Source organism: Vulpes lagopus, chromosome 1 (genome assembly GCF_018345385.1).
Source record: "Vulpes lagopus strain Blue_001 chromosome 1, ASM1834538v1, whole genome shotgun sequence".
Lineage (NCBI taxonomy): Eukaryota > Metazoa > Chordata > Mammalia > Carnivora > Canidae > Vulpes > Vulpes lagopus.
In genome coordinates this window covers 174,248,963-174,267,647 of record NC_054824.1, presented here as the reverse complement: position 1 = coordinate 174,267,647, position 18,685 = coordinate 174,248,963, and the positions used below count along the sequence as shown (strand labels likewise).

General features: G+C 42.2%; 1 protein-coding gene across 47 annotated transcripts in view; it reads right to left on the bottom strand.

The window, feature by feature from the left end:
* LOC121491656 overlaps positions 1–18,685 on the bottom strand; it is a 202,647-nt gene that overhangs the window by 114,309 nt on the left and 69,653 nt on the right. For 26 of the 47 annotated variants that reach the window (XR_005988035.1, XR_005988047.1, XR_005988038.1 and 23 more), the window contains 2 exons: positions 3,079–3,160; positions 2,822–2,958 (listed from right to left, as the gene is read on the bottom strand). The exons of 6 other annotated variants lie outside the window; for them this stretch is intronic. Coding sequence is in view for 12 of the 41 variants with exons in the window: in XM_041756782.1 (XP_041612716.1) it covers positions 13,768–13,845 (78 nt within the window). In the remaining 29 variants the exon portion in view is untranslated. Of the gene's footprint in view, positions 1–2,821; positions 2,959–3,078; positions 3,161–7,649; positions 7,721–13,767; positions 13,874–15,621; positions 15,758–18,685 lie in introns of those variants that run through there. 15 more of the 47 variants (XM_041756782.1, XM_041756809.1, XM_041756845.1 and 12 more) reach the window with 4 other exon arrangements.

Here is an 18,685-nt window from a genome sequence, read left to right as displayed (position 1 = left end):
AGGCTAGAGGCAGGGCCTTGGGGAAGGAGGGGGTCACAGGGAAAAGATTAGAGGAGCACCACGGGTTTAGGGAACAGGGCTCCAAGGCCCAGGAAGCCAGTGAATGATCAAGAAGGGGCTAGAATATGAACAAAAGAGAGACGGGCAAAGACTCTGAGCTCTGTCATGTACCCTGTCACAAAAGAATGGGCAGGGGCTTAAATGCATGGGTTTGAGAACCTCGAAGACATTTGTCAAGTGATGAACAGATATGTCTTTTACGTTGACTTCTCTTCTGTGAGGTAACTAAAATAGTCAAGTTCATAGAATCAAAGACTGGCATGGTAATCACCAGGGGAGGGGGAAATAGAGGGTTACAACAAACCCGCATCAAGTGTCAGTTAAGAAGATAAATAAGCTCTAGAGGCCTGCCATACAGCATCGTACCTATGGTTAACAGTACTGTATTGTATACTTTAAAATTTAAGATGTCAACACATGTCAAGAGTTCTCACTACAATCAAATAAGTTTTATGAAAAGCATGGATTTCCACTGAAGAGGTACAGGATGAGTTTGATTCAGGCAAGAGCAGATGCACCAGGCTTGCAAGCCCTACAATCAGAGGCCCTCAGAGAAAAAGACAAAAACACCGGTGGTCATTAAAAACTGTTGTAAAAGAAAACCTTAATCTTCAATTAGCATTCATTCATGCTCCCTTTGATCCCACGAGAGATGCCACTATTGGTGGAGACAGAAGCAAAGCAAAGCACAGGGTCTCCTGAGCGAGAATTAGCCGAGACACATTCTTTATGTGCAGGGATTTTAGCTTGATTCTTTATCTGGGTGATGGATTCTTTATCTGGGTGGATCTCTAGACTCCCTTAGGTGTTAGATATAATGATATACCCAAATTCTTTTCTGACTTCCAGTCACTTCCCACCATTTCATACTTGCTTGGCACTTTTCATTCTGTGTGTCTCCGAAAAAACAACAGGGAAGTCAAGAAGAAGTGCAGAGGAAGTAGCCATACCAAAAAATTAAAAAAAAAACAAAACCAAGAGATGGATTTGACCCAATCATCCAGTTGTCTTTATTTCCAGGTAGAACAGGCCTACCTTTCTTCCCTGTGGAATCCTCTCTTCCTTCCCATAGCCCTATCATGATCCTTTTGCCCTTTATGCAATCAATGTATCTCTACTTTTGTCTCCCTCTGTATTCTTCCCCTGGACCCTTGTGGGGTCACAAGAGGCCTGTGGAGAAACAGGGAGAAGTAGGACCTCAGAAAGGCCCCAGGTAATTCAAGTCCCATGTAGGAAAGGCTGGGAGGAACCACATTACTGATGGCAGAGGTAGGAGGTGGGGTGCCATGATGGCCATCTTCTGGGAAACAGATCTCAGAAATTGCCACCTGGTTTGGCCCAACCCTTTATAAAGGAAGATACAAAAGGCATTAGACAAGAAGACTGTGCCAGAACTCTGCAGGAAAAAAGAAAAATAGGAGGCAACGAATGGATGGGCCTTGCAGAGCTGATGGCCCAAGCCCCCCTGCAATTTGTTGCAGTGGGTACCACAGCAGCATAGGGTCCAGCTAGTCACGCCATCCTCCTCACTGCACTGTGGTGCACCCAGACCAAGCCTGCATCATTCATTTGCCTGTGTATTCATGTCCCTTCTAAGTACCATGTGCTGGGCTAAGTAATGAAAATCTGTAAGACATTCCCTACTGGTCAGCGTGCATCTACTGAGAATATATGTTGTACACAGCCCTTGGAGGAAGCACTAGGATGAATGGAGGCGAAGACAGGAGACAAAATGAATGGAAGACATGTTCCTGGTCATCAAACTGGTTGCAGGGACAAAACAAATCCTTGTGAGATACAGCTTGGCAAAACAACTTAGAGAAAACCTTGCTCTTTTTAGCAGCACATTCTCCCATAGAAAGAGACTCACTTTGTTGAAAAGATGCTGGCCTGCCTTCCTAGGCATTAGGATCACTTGATGTCTTCGACTAAGAAATTCAGAAGAAAGCTACATTTCTTTTTCTCTTAATTTAAAGATTTTATTTATTTGTTCATGAGAGACACAGCGAGAGAGGGAGAGACAGGCAGAGGAAGAAGCAGGCTCCCTGCGGGGACCCTGATACGGAACTCAATCCTGGGACCCCAGGATCATGCCCTGAGGCAAAGGCAGATGCTCAACCACTGAGCCACCCAGGTGCCCTGAAAGCTACATTTCTCTGAAAAGAAAAAGAAGAGATATGCAGTGGCCGTTTCAAAGAGAGTTTCACAGAGTGGGAGAGGGAGACCCAGGGAAACCCTACCAAGAGAAGGTGAACATCTCTGTCTTTAATTATTGCTGGGTTTTGTATCTTGTACCATTCTCCTTCATCTCCCCAAAGTCACAGCCAGTTTTCTATTACTCACTGATGCTCTGGGGGGTTGGGTCTGTCTTGAGGGAATATGGTAAAGCTTGGAGACTCACTTCAAAACGGTCACAAGCAAAGGCAGAGGGTTCTCCTGGGAGATCTACTACATAGGAATTACATCGAGGGCACATTTTTTAGCAACGCATTAGCAAGTTTAGCTGTGAGGTGCATGTGCTCAAGAAGTTGAGAGTTAGAGAAGTAACCTGAGGATGGGCAGATAATCAAGGCAGTCTTCCTGAAAGAAGTAAATTTTGAACCAAATGTCCCTTAGGAGATAGATTCAGGTTATGAGCACACACCGGTACCTTGATAGTTCACAGAGACCCAAAACAACACACACTGTTTCCCAAACTCACCTCAAGACCCAGACATGTAAAGACAGGCACACATGTGTACCCAGCTATGCCAACACCTACCATAGAGGAAAATTTAGGAATGCATCAGGTTGTAGATCCATATATACGACCAGATATCACTCAGCAATTTTTAGTCTGTAAAAGTGGCCGTTGCTCTGAGATGTACAAAAGCCTTCATTAGTATTAAAACCGCGTCCCTGGCAAAGTGCAGAGAAGTCGAATTTATAACCTGTTAGACATTTTTAGTGGAAAATGCATATACATAGCAGAGAAGGTTGGGCACATGCCTCTTGAAACTATTACTTCACAAAGCTAACCTGGGTCCAGGGCTTCCACGGAGAAAAACTATTCAATCTCAGTAACATTCAGGATCATCTCATCACAGTCAGAATGGAGGCTCTAAAGGACACAAAAAGGCAACTCAGAAAATAAGAAATATGAATAGCCAATGATGTATATATATTAAGTCGGCCTCACTGGAAGTTAAGGCAATGCAAATAGAAATGACATGATGTCATGTTTGCCCTACTATGCAAATTTTAGAATTTAAGAGCTCAGTATTGGTTCAGATGGGAGTGTGAAGGAAAGGGCTCTCTTTCACACACGAGGAATAACCCTCAGAGGAGGCCACATCCACCAAAACCCCTGCACATGAGCATGCCCTCGATTTGTAAGTCCACTTCTAAGTCTGTCTTGATGGAATATCCATATAAGTGCATAGAGACGTGTTATGTAGGGACTTTCATCATACTGGTCTTTAAAATAGTAAAAAATTAGAAAGTACCTAATATCTAGCACAACTATATTATTTTAAAAAGTGTGATATCCATTCAATGAAATACTGCACGTCTATTATAAGAATAATGTAAAGTTTCATGACTTAGAAAAATGTTATAATACATAGCAAGATGTTGTAAATGAGAAAAGCAGATTCCATACGCCACATAATATGATACTTTTTGTAATAACAAAACTAGTTAATGCATTTGGTGGTTCGACCAGAATATAAGCTGTTAAATGTTGTCTAAGAAAGTGCCCAAATCCAGAGTCTTCATTCAAACCCTTGTCTCCACGTATCTGTAGAGAAAAATCTGGGAAAATGGGCATCAACGCATCAACAGCAATGCATCACACAGCTCTGGGTGGTGGGATCACTCAAGGTTTTGTTTTTCCTTCTCACTTGTCATTTTCTCAAAATTAATTTATTTTAAATGGATATAAATAATACTTGTAAACAGCATTTAATTTCCTTTAACAAATGCTTTCTCTGGCCAGAAGCTGAAGAAAAGTAAAGCAGAGGGGAGGGGTTCTTAAGGGAAAGAGAAAAGATGAGAACTAAGTGGAGTGATCATTAGTTCTCCATTCCCAGGACCAACGGTCCTATAAAAAGATAAGATTTTCATTTCCCAAAACAAGGTAGAAAAATTCCAGAACCTACAAGCCCTCTAACTTCCTATGTGTTATGTGAACTGGTGCAGCCACTCTGGAAAACTGTGTGGAGGTTCCTCAAAGAGTTAAAAATAGAGCTGCCCTACGACCCAGCAATTGCACTGTTGGGGATTTATCCCAAAGATTCAGATGCAATGAAACGCCGAGACACCTGTACCCCGATGTTTCTAGCAGCAATGTCCACAATAGCCAAACTGTGGAAGGAGCCTCGGTGTCCATCGAAAGATGAATGGATAAAGAAGATGTGGTTTATGTATACAATGGAATATTACTCAGCCATTAGAAATGACAAATACCCACCATTTGCTTCGACGTGGATGGAACTGGAGGGTATTATGCTGAGTGAAATAAGTCAATCGGAGAAGGACAAACAGTGTATGTTCTCATTCATTTGGGGAATATAAATAATAGTGAAAGGGAATATAAGGAAGGGAGAAGAAATGTGTGGGAAATATCAGGAAGGGAGACAGAACATAAAGACTCCTAACTCTGGGAAACGAACTAGGGGTGGTGGAAGGGGAGGAGGGCGGGGGGTGGGGGTGAATGGGTGACGGGCACTGAGGGGGGCACTTGATGGGATGAGCACTGGGTGTTATTCTGTATGTTGGTAAATTGATAAATAAATCTTTTTTTTAAAAAAAAACTTCCTATGTGTTCTTTCCTGTGTCCTTCAACTCGAAAGGATTCCAGGACACTTCCTTGGGGCTGCCGCTGATCTGGATAGGCACACAGTGGCCCCAAACAAAGGGTCTCCTGCTGAGCCATCTCCATTAGATACAATCATGCAGGTGCCACTGTCCAACTTGACTTTCCACTCTTTCTTGAGTTTTGTGCTGGGCATGGGGTGACCATGAGGGGTGCTATTTATTTATTTTTTAATATTTTATTTATTTATTCATTCATGAGAGACAGAGAGAGAGGGAGGCAGAGACACAGGCAGACGGAGAAGCAGGCTCCATGCAGGGAGCCGATGTGGGACTTGATCCTCGGTCTCCAGGATCACGCCCTGGGTTGAAGGTGGCGCTAAACCACTGAGCCACCCAGGGATCCCCGAAGGGTGCTATTTAAATAAGAAACAGACTCTGCCTTCAAAAAACTTGGTGATTATTGGGGAGACAAACTGAAAGCATACAAAGTACAGTTGACCATTGGACAACATGGGTTTGAACTTCACAGGTGTGCTTTCAACGTAGATTTTTTATTTAAATATAAATACGGTACAATCCTATCAATGTATTTTCTCTTCCTTATGGTCTTCTTTTTTTAAAGATTTTACTTACTTATTAATGAGACACACACACACAGAGAGAGAGAGAGAGAGAGAGAGAGGGAGAGCGGAGCGGCAGAGGGAGAAGCAGGCTCCATGCAGGGAGCCTGATGTGGGACTTGATTCCGGGTCTCCAGGAACAGGCCCTGGGCTGAAGGTGGCGCTAAACCGCTGAGCCACCAGGGCTACCCACCTTATGGTCTTGTTAATAACAATTTATTTTCTCTAGTCTACTTTGTTGCAGGAATGAGGTATATAAAATGTACACGAAATAGGTGTTAATCAACTGCTTATTTTATCAGGAAGGCTTTCAGGCAAGAGTAGGCTATTAGTGGTTAAGTTTAGGGAGAGTCAAAACTCATATGCAGATTTGCGACTATGCAGTAGGTTGGCATCCCTAATCCCCATGTGGTTCAAGGGTCAACTGTATTGTAGGGCTCATAGGAGGAGGCATGAAGGGAGGGTAGCTAATTCCTGGAACATCCTATACTCACCTCTATCATCAAGCTCATTTCATTCTGTATTTAATTCTGTGCTTTCTCATTCATCTGTCCAACAGTTGATTAACTCCTTGGGGACTGGTGCCATCTCTCCTGTTCACACTTGTGTCCCAGCATCTGGCACCAAGTAGCGTGCTTAATCAGCAGCTTTGTCTGAATGACCGTCTCCAAATGGAGATGGCTCAGTTGGCAACCTCTCCAGCATGTCCCACCAAGGATCAAGCTGAGGGAGAGGCTACCCCCAGAAGAGAGTATCCTAGAAATCTCTCTGGCTCAGACAGAGTGAACCCGATGAACAGATAAGAAGAGGAAGGAAGGAATTTCTAGGCCTAGTGAATGCCAAGACCAAGTTTAAAAACAGCTGATTTGGGGGCACCTGGCTCAGTGGCTAAGAGTCGGCCTTTGGTTCAGGTCGTGATCCTGGGGTCCTGGGATCTAGTCCCACATCGGGCTCCCCACAGGGAGCTTGCTTCTCCCTCTGCCTATGTCTCTGCCTCTCTCTGTGTCTCTCATGAATAAGTAAATAAAATATTTAAAAAAAAAATAAAAAATAAAAACAGCTGATTTGTTCTGGTCGAAATAGATGTGGCTGCAGCAGAGATGAGTCATGAAGGGCCTTTTAGTTACACTAAGTTCATATTTTATCTTGCCAGCTAGGAGGATTAAAAGAGAGAGAGAAAGAGAGATACAGTCAGATCTGGTTATAGGAAAATCACCCTGGTAGCACCATGGAAGGTAGTGCCAGGAAGGAAGAAAAGGCACAAGTCAGAGGCACAGAGGCCAGTTAAGCCAGGAGACTTTTGTAGAAAGGCAACTAGGAAATAATGAAGACTTGGATGAAGCAGGTGCTCCACGGGTGGAGAGAAGAACACCCCAGCCTTATTTTCCTCCAGCCCAGCTTGAAACTATTCTCAGGCATGCAGAACAGTTAAAAACTGACACTGGTGTGTAAAAAAAAAAAAAAAAAAAGGCAAAGACAATCTTAAGGACCCAGCCATCCTGCCTGCTCAGCAGCACCAATCCCCCAAGGTTTCACACCCCACTAGCACCTCGAAGCACACCCCACCCACACGCAGGAACGAAGACATCCAGGAAGCCAGAGAAACACTCTGAAGCAGGCAGCAGAGGAGGGAAAAGTACATTACAGAGCCCAGCATCTGTGTCTAGCAGCTGCCAAGCAACCTCCATGTGTTCCTGCAGCTGTCGGCGTGAGAGCACTGGAAGACGGAACAGAAGGATGAAAAGAACGTTCAGCAACAGACTCTGAGTGCCAGGCAGGTGGGTGGGCTCTGGGGCAATTGAGGCCGATCCCCTGGGTGATCCAAGGAGCTGCTGCCTTGCCTGGAGAAATGCAAGCCAGTCCTGCTGCAGAGTAGGATGCTTGTTGATCACATCACCTGAACCAGGTGACCCAGGAAAGTTGAGACTAGACTCACCTCATCGGCTTCCTTACTTTGTTCCTTAGTTCCCAGTCTCCATTGTTCTGAGGGTGCAGCTCAGTATGTATCACTTGGTGTTCAAATCAGTGAATCAAAGTTAAGTATGGGTTGGGGGAGAGGAGGGGAAGAACTGTTTGAAAATCTCATGACCTCCTCATTACCATGTAATCAAAGAGATCATTTCGGGTATTATTATTGAACCAAAATAGGGAATTACTGGTTTTGATACTCACCTGTGGGAGGTTGGGGGACCATGGTGATTAAAGCAGTCATTCAGCCATCACTTCAGAGCTGAATTAAGCACCTACCAAATATATAAGAACACACTAGGCTTTGTGGCAGCTAACAGAGACATAGCAGGCAAAATAATACTGCCTGGGATTTCTGTTATGCTGTACAACTTACGAAGAAAATCATCTTTTTTTTTTTTTTTTTTTTTTTTTTACAATCAGAGCTAACGTTCAGTTGTTTGCATGGTACACAGACTCCAGATATTTATAGCCGTTGACTATTCTGATTGGCCAGTACCCTTGTGAACCAGTTGTTAAATGTGGCATTTTGAAGACCACTCCTGCCCACAGCAATGCTGCGAACTCATACTTATTTCGTCAATGTATCTGCCCTATGACCATCTCTTAGTGAGTGGCAAAGTTACGATTAGAATCCTCAAGGGGCTATGATACAGATAGAAGAGGAAGACAGAGAGCTACAAACTAACTCTAGGATGACATGAAAATAAATGACTGATGATGTGGGCCAGAGAGTAGACACAGTATTGAGTAAAATTCAAAAAACACAGAAAAGTCATCAGGGACTCAAGGCAAGGTTGACGAAGGATGTCATTTTGTGGTGGGGATCTGATGGCTGCTACAAGCCTTAAAGGGAATTTCAGATTCGGATTCAGATTGGGCTTTGGGCATGATGGTCAGGGAAACAGGCCATAGAGACAGAATTCCCAGGTTCAAAACTCAGCTTTCCATGTATAAAGTAAAGATGGAAATAATGGTATCTCCTCAAGGGTTGGTTGGGGAATTAGGAGATAATCTAAGTAAAGTGCTTAATAAATGCTTGGTGATATTTCTTTTTCCCTTTCTGCAGAGGCCTTCATTCTCCACCTGAAAGCAATCTCTGGAGGACACCACCTCTAGCTAGTGATGCTCTGGAGAGGAATTTATTGAAAAGTACTTTGCAGACTCACCAGAAGGCCTGTAGAACCAGGTAAGAAATATGCAGGAACCAAAGGAATGCAGAGAACCAGGACCATGGGCCAAGTCATCCCTGAAGACCCACCCAGCAAGAATGCCCCTACCACACGTCACAGTGGTAGGGGCACATCATAGTGGACACTGCTCTCAACACCTCCACCACCGCTGGCTTGAGTAGTATCCCACTGTCTTTTCATCTTTATTTCAGGATCAAATCTTGGAAGGGGGCATCTGACCGGCAGGCCTAAGGTACATGCCCACACCCCCTACCTGCTCTGGGGCAGCGGGAAGTTGGCTTCTGGAAGTTCAATTTTTTTAATGCAGGAAGAGCTCAGCCTCCTACCAAGGTGCATGCATAAATGTAGTGTCCACACCCTGGAAAGGGGTTCAGAGGCTGAGCAGCTTAAAAACAACAATTGTTCAACATACCTTATTGGACCCGCTGTGACCAAGTTCCCGCCTGCCCCTCCAGTCCCAAAGCCCAGGACTTCCTGACCTAGGATGTCACAATCTAGCAATACTGAACTGTTCTTACTTCTCTAATGCGCTGTGCTCCTGAAGGAGCATCTTCAGCTCCCAAGTAGATTTATTTCATGCTACAATCTACAGAACACTTCCAGATGCAAATAACACTTCTGTCTACCCTGACAAGTTTCCTCTCACCTCCACAGGTTGGATCAGCTGCCCTTCTCTGGGTTCCCATGACATACAGTATGTGCCTTCTCTACACCACTTCCTACACTGAATTGAAATTCAGGCTGATGGGCAGCCCGGGTGGCTCAGTGGTTTAGCGCCTCCTTTAGTCCAGGGCCTGATCCTGGAGACCTGGGATTGAGACCCACGTCGGACTCCCTGCATGGAGCCTGCTTCTCCCTCTGCCTGTGTCTCTGCCTCTCTCTGTGTGTCTCTCATGAATAAATAAATAAAATCTTTATTAAAAAAAAGAAAAGAAAGAAATTCAGGCTGATGAGTGATCTGGCTTAGTTTTCTCAAGCCTTAGCATCAGAATCATCAGAATCACCAGGAGAGCTTGTTAAAGCACAGATTCCTAAGCCCCATTCCTAGGGTTTCTGACTCAGTCTTGCAGGAGTAGCATCTGAAAATTTGCATTGCTACCAAGTTTCAGGTGATTCTGACATTTCACTGATGTTACTGGCCAAGGAACAACACGCTGAGATCCAGTGATCTGATCCACTCTATAAATCAAGAAGTCTCACCTAGGGGTGATTATTACCTACAGAGGACATTGGGCAATGTCTTGGGACATTTTCTGTTGCTGCAGCTAGAATGGGGGAGGCTACTGATGTCTTATGGGTAGAGACACTATCCCCAAAAAACTGAATTATCCAGCCCCAACATCAATAGTTTCATCACTGAGAAAACCTACTTTAAGATACTTGAGGGCAGATATTACAATTTACTGAGCATTATATTCCCATACCTCACATGTCATATAGTTCAGAGTATTTGATCACTTGGTGATTATTCAATTGAATCATCTGAATAGAAAGTGACTACATTTTTTTTAAAAAAAACAAAGCAAACAAATACAAAGGAACATAGAGGTTTATACATTAGATTGGAAGCAGTCATGGAAACACATAAAACCAAAATGTTGGAAGTGAAGTCACAGGAGAATGATGATCCAGACTTCTTATCCTGGATGCCCCCTTAACCTACACAAACATCCCTATTTGTATTCCCAAGGGAGCAACTTCTGCTTTAAAACAGTTTCAACCCAAACTGCTCATCACAGCTGTACACTTCCCTACTCTCTCACAGAGGCAAAACCCCAGCACATGGTTGAACCAATAAAGATGGTATTTTCCAACCTTCCTTGTGGTTGAGTATGACCATGTGTGAAGGGCCTGGCCCATGGGATATGAGTGGAAGTCATCAGTGCAATTTTGAATCATGCCTTTAAAGGGAGGCATGCATCCCTTTCCCCTTTCCTCCCTTACTCCCATTGTTTTAATTGTGCATGTGGTGGTTGAGCCACCTTGGATCAAGAAGAAATGGGCCATACCCTGGGAAGGCAAAGCAAAAAGTTAGCAGAAACCCTGGCTCCTGCAAAATCTCAAAGAGCAAAGTTGCCATATGAGTACTGGAGCACTTCTTCCACACTGTCCCATGGGAAATATGTGTACCTTATCTAAGCTACTATTATTTTGAGTTTCTATTACCTGCAACAAATTCATACCCTAGCAAATATTACTAATCAAACTTTGAAATCCAAACACTTTTCTCATCATCAACATTAATTTCTGGCCCCCTGGAAAGCTGGGAAATTCTCTATGTGTGGTGGGACTTCAGCGGTTTCTAAGTAGACCTGTCTTCCCTGCCTCAAACCTTTCTCCATCCATAGTCCTGAAGATTCCTGAATGTTTACTCTCAGAAAAAGCCAAGGTTTCAATCCCTGTTAAAATATAAATACCCTCCCAATGAAAATCTGGCCCTATGGGAAACCTAGAAGTCTGAGGATAGACCCAGATAAAATAATGCCAAAGCAACCCTACCATGAACGCCTGCTACATCCTAATACTCCAATTACATTTGGGGCTGGCCTTGAGGAGAGTGGAGCTTCTAGGCAGAACTCCTTCCAGAACCCAGGCATTACCTCTGGGGAAGAATCACTTGCATCATCAGGTGAGTTCCACAAACTTCTGTGTCTTATCCATGGGAAAGTAACAAGACAAGACGAGCTTCTTTTTGGAGAAGGAAGGCAGTGTTCTTCCTCTGGCTGATCGATGGTATTGGTGCCTTCCTCCTTTGTCCTTGACTGAGTAGACACTAATTACCTAACAGTCACTTTCCTTTTCATTTTGGGATCTGGTAAGTTTTATCTACGGTCTGTAGCTGACTCAGCCTGCCCTGAAGTGCAAGAATCTGTATTTTCTATCAATCTCCTTAGCTTTGTTTTAAATAACATTTGGTGATTGAAAGCAAGATACAATTGCCCTATGACAAAGAAGCTAATGATCAAGTCCCCTCTAATAGTTTCTATCTCACTGTTAAGTCACAACACTGTCCTTATACTTTTTACTCATGCAAATGAAGTGCAAATCAAATAAAAGCAAACAGTCTGTCAACAGGTTGGTTTAAATACCAGATTTCTTTTTTTCTTCCCTTTTAAATAAAGAGCAAACAAGGATAGAAAAGAAACAAGATGGTGCCTTTTGTGTTTGTTTTAATAGTCGGGTTTTGTTTTGGTTTGGTTTTTTTCCTGTCCTTCTCCTGCAATAGGGCCTGAAAGGTCACAAGATAAGTGTTTTTCATTCATATCCCTGAGCTGTAGGTATTTGGAGACGATAAAAAATGCACTTTTTTGTTCTCTCTTTTCATTTGGAGGCCTCCTGTCAAGATGCCCAGAATAATGCTTCTGGAGCAGATGGAGAAGGCGCATGAAGCCACGCTGGGAAACCACGTTTCCAGAAATGGTGTTTGTGTCAGCCCTGTTCTTCAACAACAAGAGCTGCCCAGGGGAGCCTTCTCCACCATCCTCTGTACCCCACACATGCGTCCAAGAGGACCTTTAACACTTGGCCCTTCCTGGTATTTATTGATTTGGCACTTGCTTCTAGAGACCCCGTATTTTTCACCCTGAGGCCAGTGAGACTTTTTCACTTGATAAGCCTTTGGCTTGATGTTGGTATTGGAAAGAATCTTAAGGTAGAAACCACATCTGCAGCCAAGACAGATGGGGTCACCCCGAGAAGCAAGACACTGTAGGTAGCCCCAGAAAGGCAGCTGTTCAAGAAGGGTACTTGTCAGGTATCTGCAGGCCGCTTGAACCAGGATGTAAGGATTTGGTGGGAAAATGCCCAAGACTCCACCGATTCTCCTACAGTGTTGGAGACTGTTGTTTTACGATGGGTACTATGATTGGTGCTATTCAGTATACCTCTGGACTGAAGGGATCTGGGGAAAACAGCCAATATAGCAATAACCAACAGGGTCTCTCCATGCCAACTACTGCATGCCATACCACCACTGTGACATTATCTTGTTCAGACCTCACACTCAATATGACATTGGGTATGATTAAAAACTAGTAACCCTGGGGCACCTGGGTGACTCAGTTGGTTAAGCGTCCAATTCTTGATTTCAGTTCAGGTCATGATCTCAGGGTTGTGGGATTGAGCCCTGTGTTAGGCTCCATGCTAAGCATGGAACCTGCTTAAGTTTCTTTCTCCTCTCTCTGCCCCTCCCTGCCTTGTGCATGCACTCTCTCTATATATTTGTATATGCACACATACATACACATATGTATATACATATCTAGAGAGAGACAGAGAGATTTCTAAAAACATAATAAAAGAATAAAAATTAGTCAACCCTGCTGGGGTCTCTAGAGGGGGAACAATAAATAACACCCCTTTCCACCTAAAATCTGAACAAATTGATAAGACAAGAGCGGCAGATAGAAGCCAAAATAAAATCTTTGCCACCAATAAAGGCCAAATGGAAGGACACTGCTCAGAGTGAGCACAGAACTCGGCTGAACTGCCTTCCCAGGCACAGGGCATGTTGAACTGGACAGATGGCCTGTACAGCGTACAGAGGGAAGAAAACTCTACTTCTTGCAGGCAGGCAGATATAGCTCCCAAGAAGGAAAAGGAGAGAGGTGAGTCCAATGTGTCCAGTTTATTTTTCCTTAATGTATCAATCAGATAAGGCACTTCCCTGGAGTGAATAATGCAAAGCAATGACAGGATCCAGGATAACACATCTTCTACATGGAAAGAAACATCAGGCATGGGGGAGGAAGGGATGGGGGATGTGGGGAATCTCCTCCTCCCCAATATCGTTGCTGAGATGAGGAAACTAACTCAGAGAAAGGTGAAGAGATTTCACTGTGACACCCAATTAGCAAAAGGTAATGTCAAGTCTTTGGACTGCCAAGCCCAAAGATGCCGGGTCACCACTGCAACTTGACTCTCCGGTATGGAGGGACTTCATCTTCCCTGCAGTCATCAGCCACTTCGCACCTTCCCCCTGTGTCACAACCTCACCTGGTTCAGCTTCTCAATTTTCACTGACGTCTCCCAATACTCTTTCTCTAAGATGATGTTTAAAGCTGACCTATCACTGCTTGACACCCTCCCGGAAAACCCCAAACTCTTACCTCCCAGAAAACCCCACTTACCTGAGAAGCATGTTCTCTGGAGCACTTGGCAGATAGTTTGCAGCCCAAACCATCCTCATTTGTCCTAGCTCTCCTCATACACTGCACTACCTCCTCCAAGTTGACACTGAAGAAATTTCAGAACAAAATTCTCTATTAATCTTGCTAAAGGGATAGTGTTGAGAACATAGTCCATTTTGTTATTCAGTCTCCTGAAATCAACACACACACACATACACACACACACACACGCCCCTCTCTTTTAGCCCTAATAATTGTGGATTTTTTCCTGATCAGGATACTTTTGCTTAAGGTCAATATAGTTAATATAAATTGTGTTATATAGCATGCCACTAAGCTGTGTTTCCCTTTTTGCCTTGGTCATCAGGAAACTCAAATCCAAATTTGTGGTTCAATGTCAGTTGAACAGTATACGGTGTGAAAGTCTATGCATCAACAAACTCTCCCTCTTTTGAAACTCGCCCTCTTACCACACCCCCACTTTTTATTATTTCTATTCTTAAGACAACAATATTTGTTTTCCATTTTATGTTAGATTTGGTTACTCTTGCAAGAAATCATAAATCCCATGGGAAAAGTGAGACAAATAGAATGCATCTTTTTCTTCATTAAATTTGTGATGAATGAATTTTAAAATTTTATTAAAATATTCAATAAACACATATCACCCGGGCTTTTAAATCTTAGAATCAGAACATAAATTTTAACTTCACATAAAAAATTCCAAATATGTAACAAGCTTCCATCTGCCATCTGAAATCAAATGTATACAATTAGAATAGATTTTCTTTCTAAGTTAAGGTTGCTGACTCATAAATTATCAATTACATTCTATTTTTCAACACAGTGATTTATTTAAACTTATTTTCTTTTATCACTAAGCTAATTCACAGTGTTAAGAGAAGCATTCAGAGGATGGAGCATTTGACCCAGGTTAATTCTGTTTTATTTCTATAAATATATTCTGTATTTAAAATCATTAAGTGATTTATTTGGCCACTCTATATGCCATGTATAAAATATTGGCAGTTACTAAATTTTGATAAAAGAACCTCACTAATCACATCTTCCAAAGGCTCTCTCTGTTGGCATCAGCAGCTCAATTCAACCCCCTCTTTATCCCATAGCCTCTTGAGATTGGGAGGGATTTTTTTGGGTTCTCGTTTTGGTAGTGTTTTCACTCAGAAATATCAACTGTTGCTGTCATTCTTACGAAAGTAGGTTATCTCATTGTTGGGTCATATATGCCAGGCTTATTTCTTGCAAAATATTTTTTTAATAATCCAAAGTCCAGTCACTCGACCAGTTGTCAGTTTGGCCTTTATTACCGGAAGCAAAGGGGACAGAGAATGAGAGCATTTTGTTTTCTGTACTCTCTTCACTTGTTCTACTCTGATGTACAGAGAGTAAAAAGAAACTGGTGAGGGTTTTGGTTTTGTTTTTAATGCCAGATATATGGTGACATTTATTTCTTTTTTATTTCTTTATTTTTTAGAGAGAGAGTGCAAGTGAGCACGACAATGGGGGTGGTGAGGAGAGGGAGAGGGAGAATCTGAAGCAGGCTGCACGCTGAGTGCAGAGCCTGATACAAGGCTCAGTCTCGTGACCCTGAGATCATGGATTGAGCCAAAATCAACAGTTGGACATTTAACCAATGGAACCACCTAGGTGCCCCTATGGTGACATTTATTTTAAACAGAGAAATTAAACATGACTTCTTACATGCATAAAGATTATTACACACTTGATATTCACCATTGATTTCTTCATCCATTCATTCACAAAATATTTATTCAGCACCCACTCTGTGCAGACATCATTCTGTGAGCAATCAACGGAGGAGCAAAGCCTTACCATGGAAGAAGCCAGAGAAATAGAAGCCAAAACACCTATCCTTTGGAGAGCCAACAGGTGACTTTAGGAAATACAGTATACCCAGGGCCTAGCATTCAGTAGGTGCCACATAAATGTAGGCTGTACTGACTTGTACCTACAAAAACAATTTCAGATCTCTAATTCAGCAACATGATATTCATCTAATATCAATACAGATCAACCTGAGAAGCTGTGGGCCGAGACTATGTGCGTTACTCAGACAGCAAAACTATTAGACCCTGCTAATTTAAATTCATCTATTTCATTTCAATTAATTCCCCCCACATAGTTGCTTTCTGTTTGCCCCCTAAAATTGGGAAGTACTTATAGAATGCAGGCTTTGAAGCTAGACTTACCTGGATGTTTTTTTAATTGAGGGATGAGTTATATGCAGTAAAATGCAAGATCTTAAGGTGAATGGGTGGTTCAGTTGGTTAAGAGTCTGACTCTTGATTTGGGCTCAGGTCACGATCTCAGGGTTGTGAGATCGAGCCCCATGTCAGGCTGTGCACTCAGCACAGAGCCTGCTTGAGATTCTCTCCCTCTCTCTCTTCCTTCGCCCCTCCCCCCACTCACATGCACTCTCTCTCTCTTGCACGTGCTTTCTCAAATAAATTTTTTTAAAAAAATATTTTGCCAATAAAAATATGCAAAAAATAAAAAATATTTTGAACATTTGTTTCAATGAGTTTTGCAGCTGTATCCACCCATGTAACGACCACTTAAATAAGATACAGACCATTTTTATCATCCCAGTAAGCTTCCTTATCCTCCTCACCAGGCAATCACTTTCTGATTTCTATTACCACATATTAATTAATTTTGTCTGTTCTATAACTTAATATAAATGGAATCTTAGACCATGTACTTTTTTGTCTGGGATCCACTACACAAGTAGTGGATCTACACAAGTAGTGGATGTTGCATATTAATTAATTTTGTCTGTTCTATAACTTAATATAAATGGAATCTTAGACCATGTACTTTTTTGTCTGGGATCCACTACACAAGTAGTGGATGTTGCATGTTGCATTAATCAGTGGTCTGTGCCTTTGCTCTGCTGAATAGTATTCCATTGTATGGATAAGCTACTATTTGTTTACCCATTCTCTTGTCAATAGAAATTTGGGCTGTTTCCAGGTTTTGGGCATAACTAACTAAATTGCTACCGTTTTTGTACAAATCACTTTGTGCACATATTTTCACTTTTCTTGAGTAAATACTTACAATGTAATATTTCTCATACAGTAGCTATATGTTCAATTTTTAAAGAAGCTACCAAATACTTCTCCAAAATGGTTGCATCATTTTACATTCCTACCAACAAATATATCAAAGAAAGTTCTGGTTGTTCCACATGCACACATTTGGTATTGACAGTCTTTTTGGTTTTAGTCATTTTCGTGTGTGTGAAATATTAGCTCACTAAGGTTTTAATTGACATTTCCCTGATGAGTAACAGCTTTTCATCTCCTTCTTGCTATTTGTACATGATCTTTGTGAAATGTCTGTTCAAGATTTTTGCCCATTCTTTTTGTTTGTCTTCTTATTGTTTTGTAGAAGTTCTTTATATATTATGAATGTGAGATCATTATCACATTTATATTGCAATGGTTTTTCTCAATCTATGGCTTGAACATTCATCTTCTTAATAAAAAGCAGACCTTACCTGGTGCCTTCTCCCAGGTAACTTCTCTGGAGAAGGATTTAGAAGCATAGTCATTTTGATATCACTAATCATCAATTTTTCCTTTTCATCATACAAAGAAAAGCATTTCTCTAATTCTCTTTCTGTATGCTCTCTGATCTTTTAAAGCTTATGGCCTTTGCAGGACTTGACATGCCCCTAAGGGCATCTATATATCCTTCACTTGAATTAATTGCTTCATTCTCTAAATACACATAACACTTTACTTGTCTATTTCTTTCTAAATTAATAGTTGGCAGGTCATAAGCCCAAAGTTTTTCTTGAGCTCCAGACCAAGATATCTAACCACACACCCTTAGCATGTCTACTTGGACATTTTCTTCAAATTATGCGGCCCCCAAATGAAATTCTCTATTCAGCCTCTTGCAAAGTTATTCTCTCTTTGTGCTTCCCATCATGGTGAGTGGCACCACCATCTACCAAGTTCTCGGTGTTTTTTGACTCCCATATCCACTCCTTCAACCTAAACCATCACCTCCCACCCTTCATCCCAAAGATCTTAAATTTATTCACTTGTCTCCATCCTACTGCACATCCCAGTCTGACCACTGTCATTCCTCATCTAGATTCCCATTTCAGTTTTGTCATCTTCTCCTCACTATGTAGTCTTTCGAGTAGTTTCTAGAATGTGCCCAAATGTCTCTTCTTATCTTTGCAGTTGAAGTTCCTTTGCCTATAATCCTCTTCTCTAGGACTTCCTTGATCTGAAATAGCACCATGTCCCCTACCTTGATACTCTCCATCACCATACCCTCCTTATTCCCTTCTCAAGACTCATGACAGTGGTCACATTTTTCTTGTTGCTTTCTCTCGCTACGACGAAAGTTCCAAGACGTAGGCTCCCTGTTTCTTCTTGTTCACCAGCACATCTCCAGGATCCAGCAAAGTGCCTGGTATTTGCTAAGGATTACCAAATGAAGGAATGTTTCCCTCAACACTTAAAATCTAGGCACCTTTTTCATATCCTATTCACCCTCAAACATTCTTTTTTTTGCAAATAGTAGGTATTATGAATACCTTCCTGGGTGGATCATGTTGACTTCCTTCAATATCTTTTGCAAACTGCATCACCTGTCCCAAATCAGAAGGGGAGTCCAGCTTTGCTCACCTTGCTTCATGTGTCCTCCAGTCTTTTCCTCCCCTAGCCCATCTGTGCCCATATCCCAACACCAAATTTATTATTTTCTCTTAATACCCATGCACAGCATATATAGAGCTGCACCTATAAGATACTAAATAATAAACAAAAGTAATTTTAGGCAGATTCAGTCAATTTGGTAGAGAGAAACCAGCTGCAGAACAGCTGACTAATCAGCTCCATCAGACAATAGACCA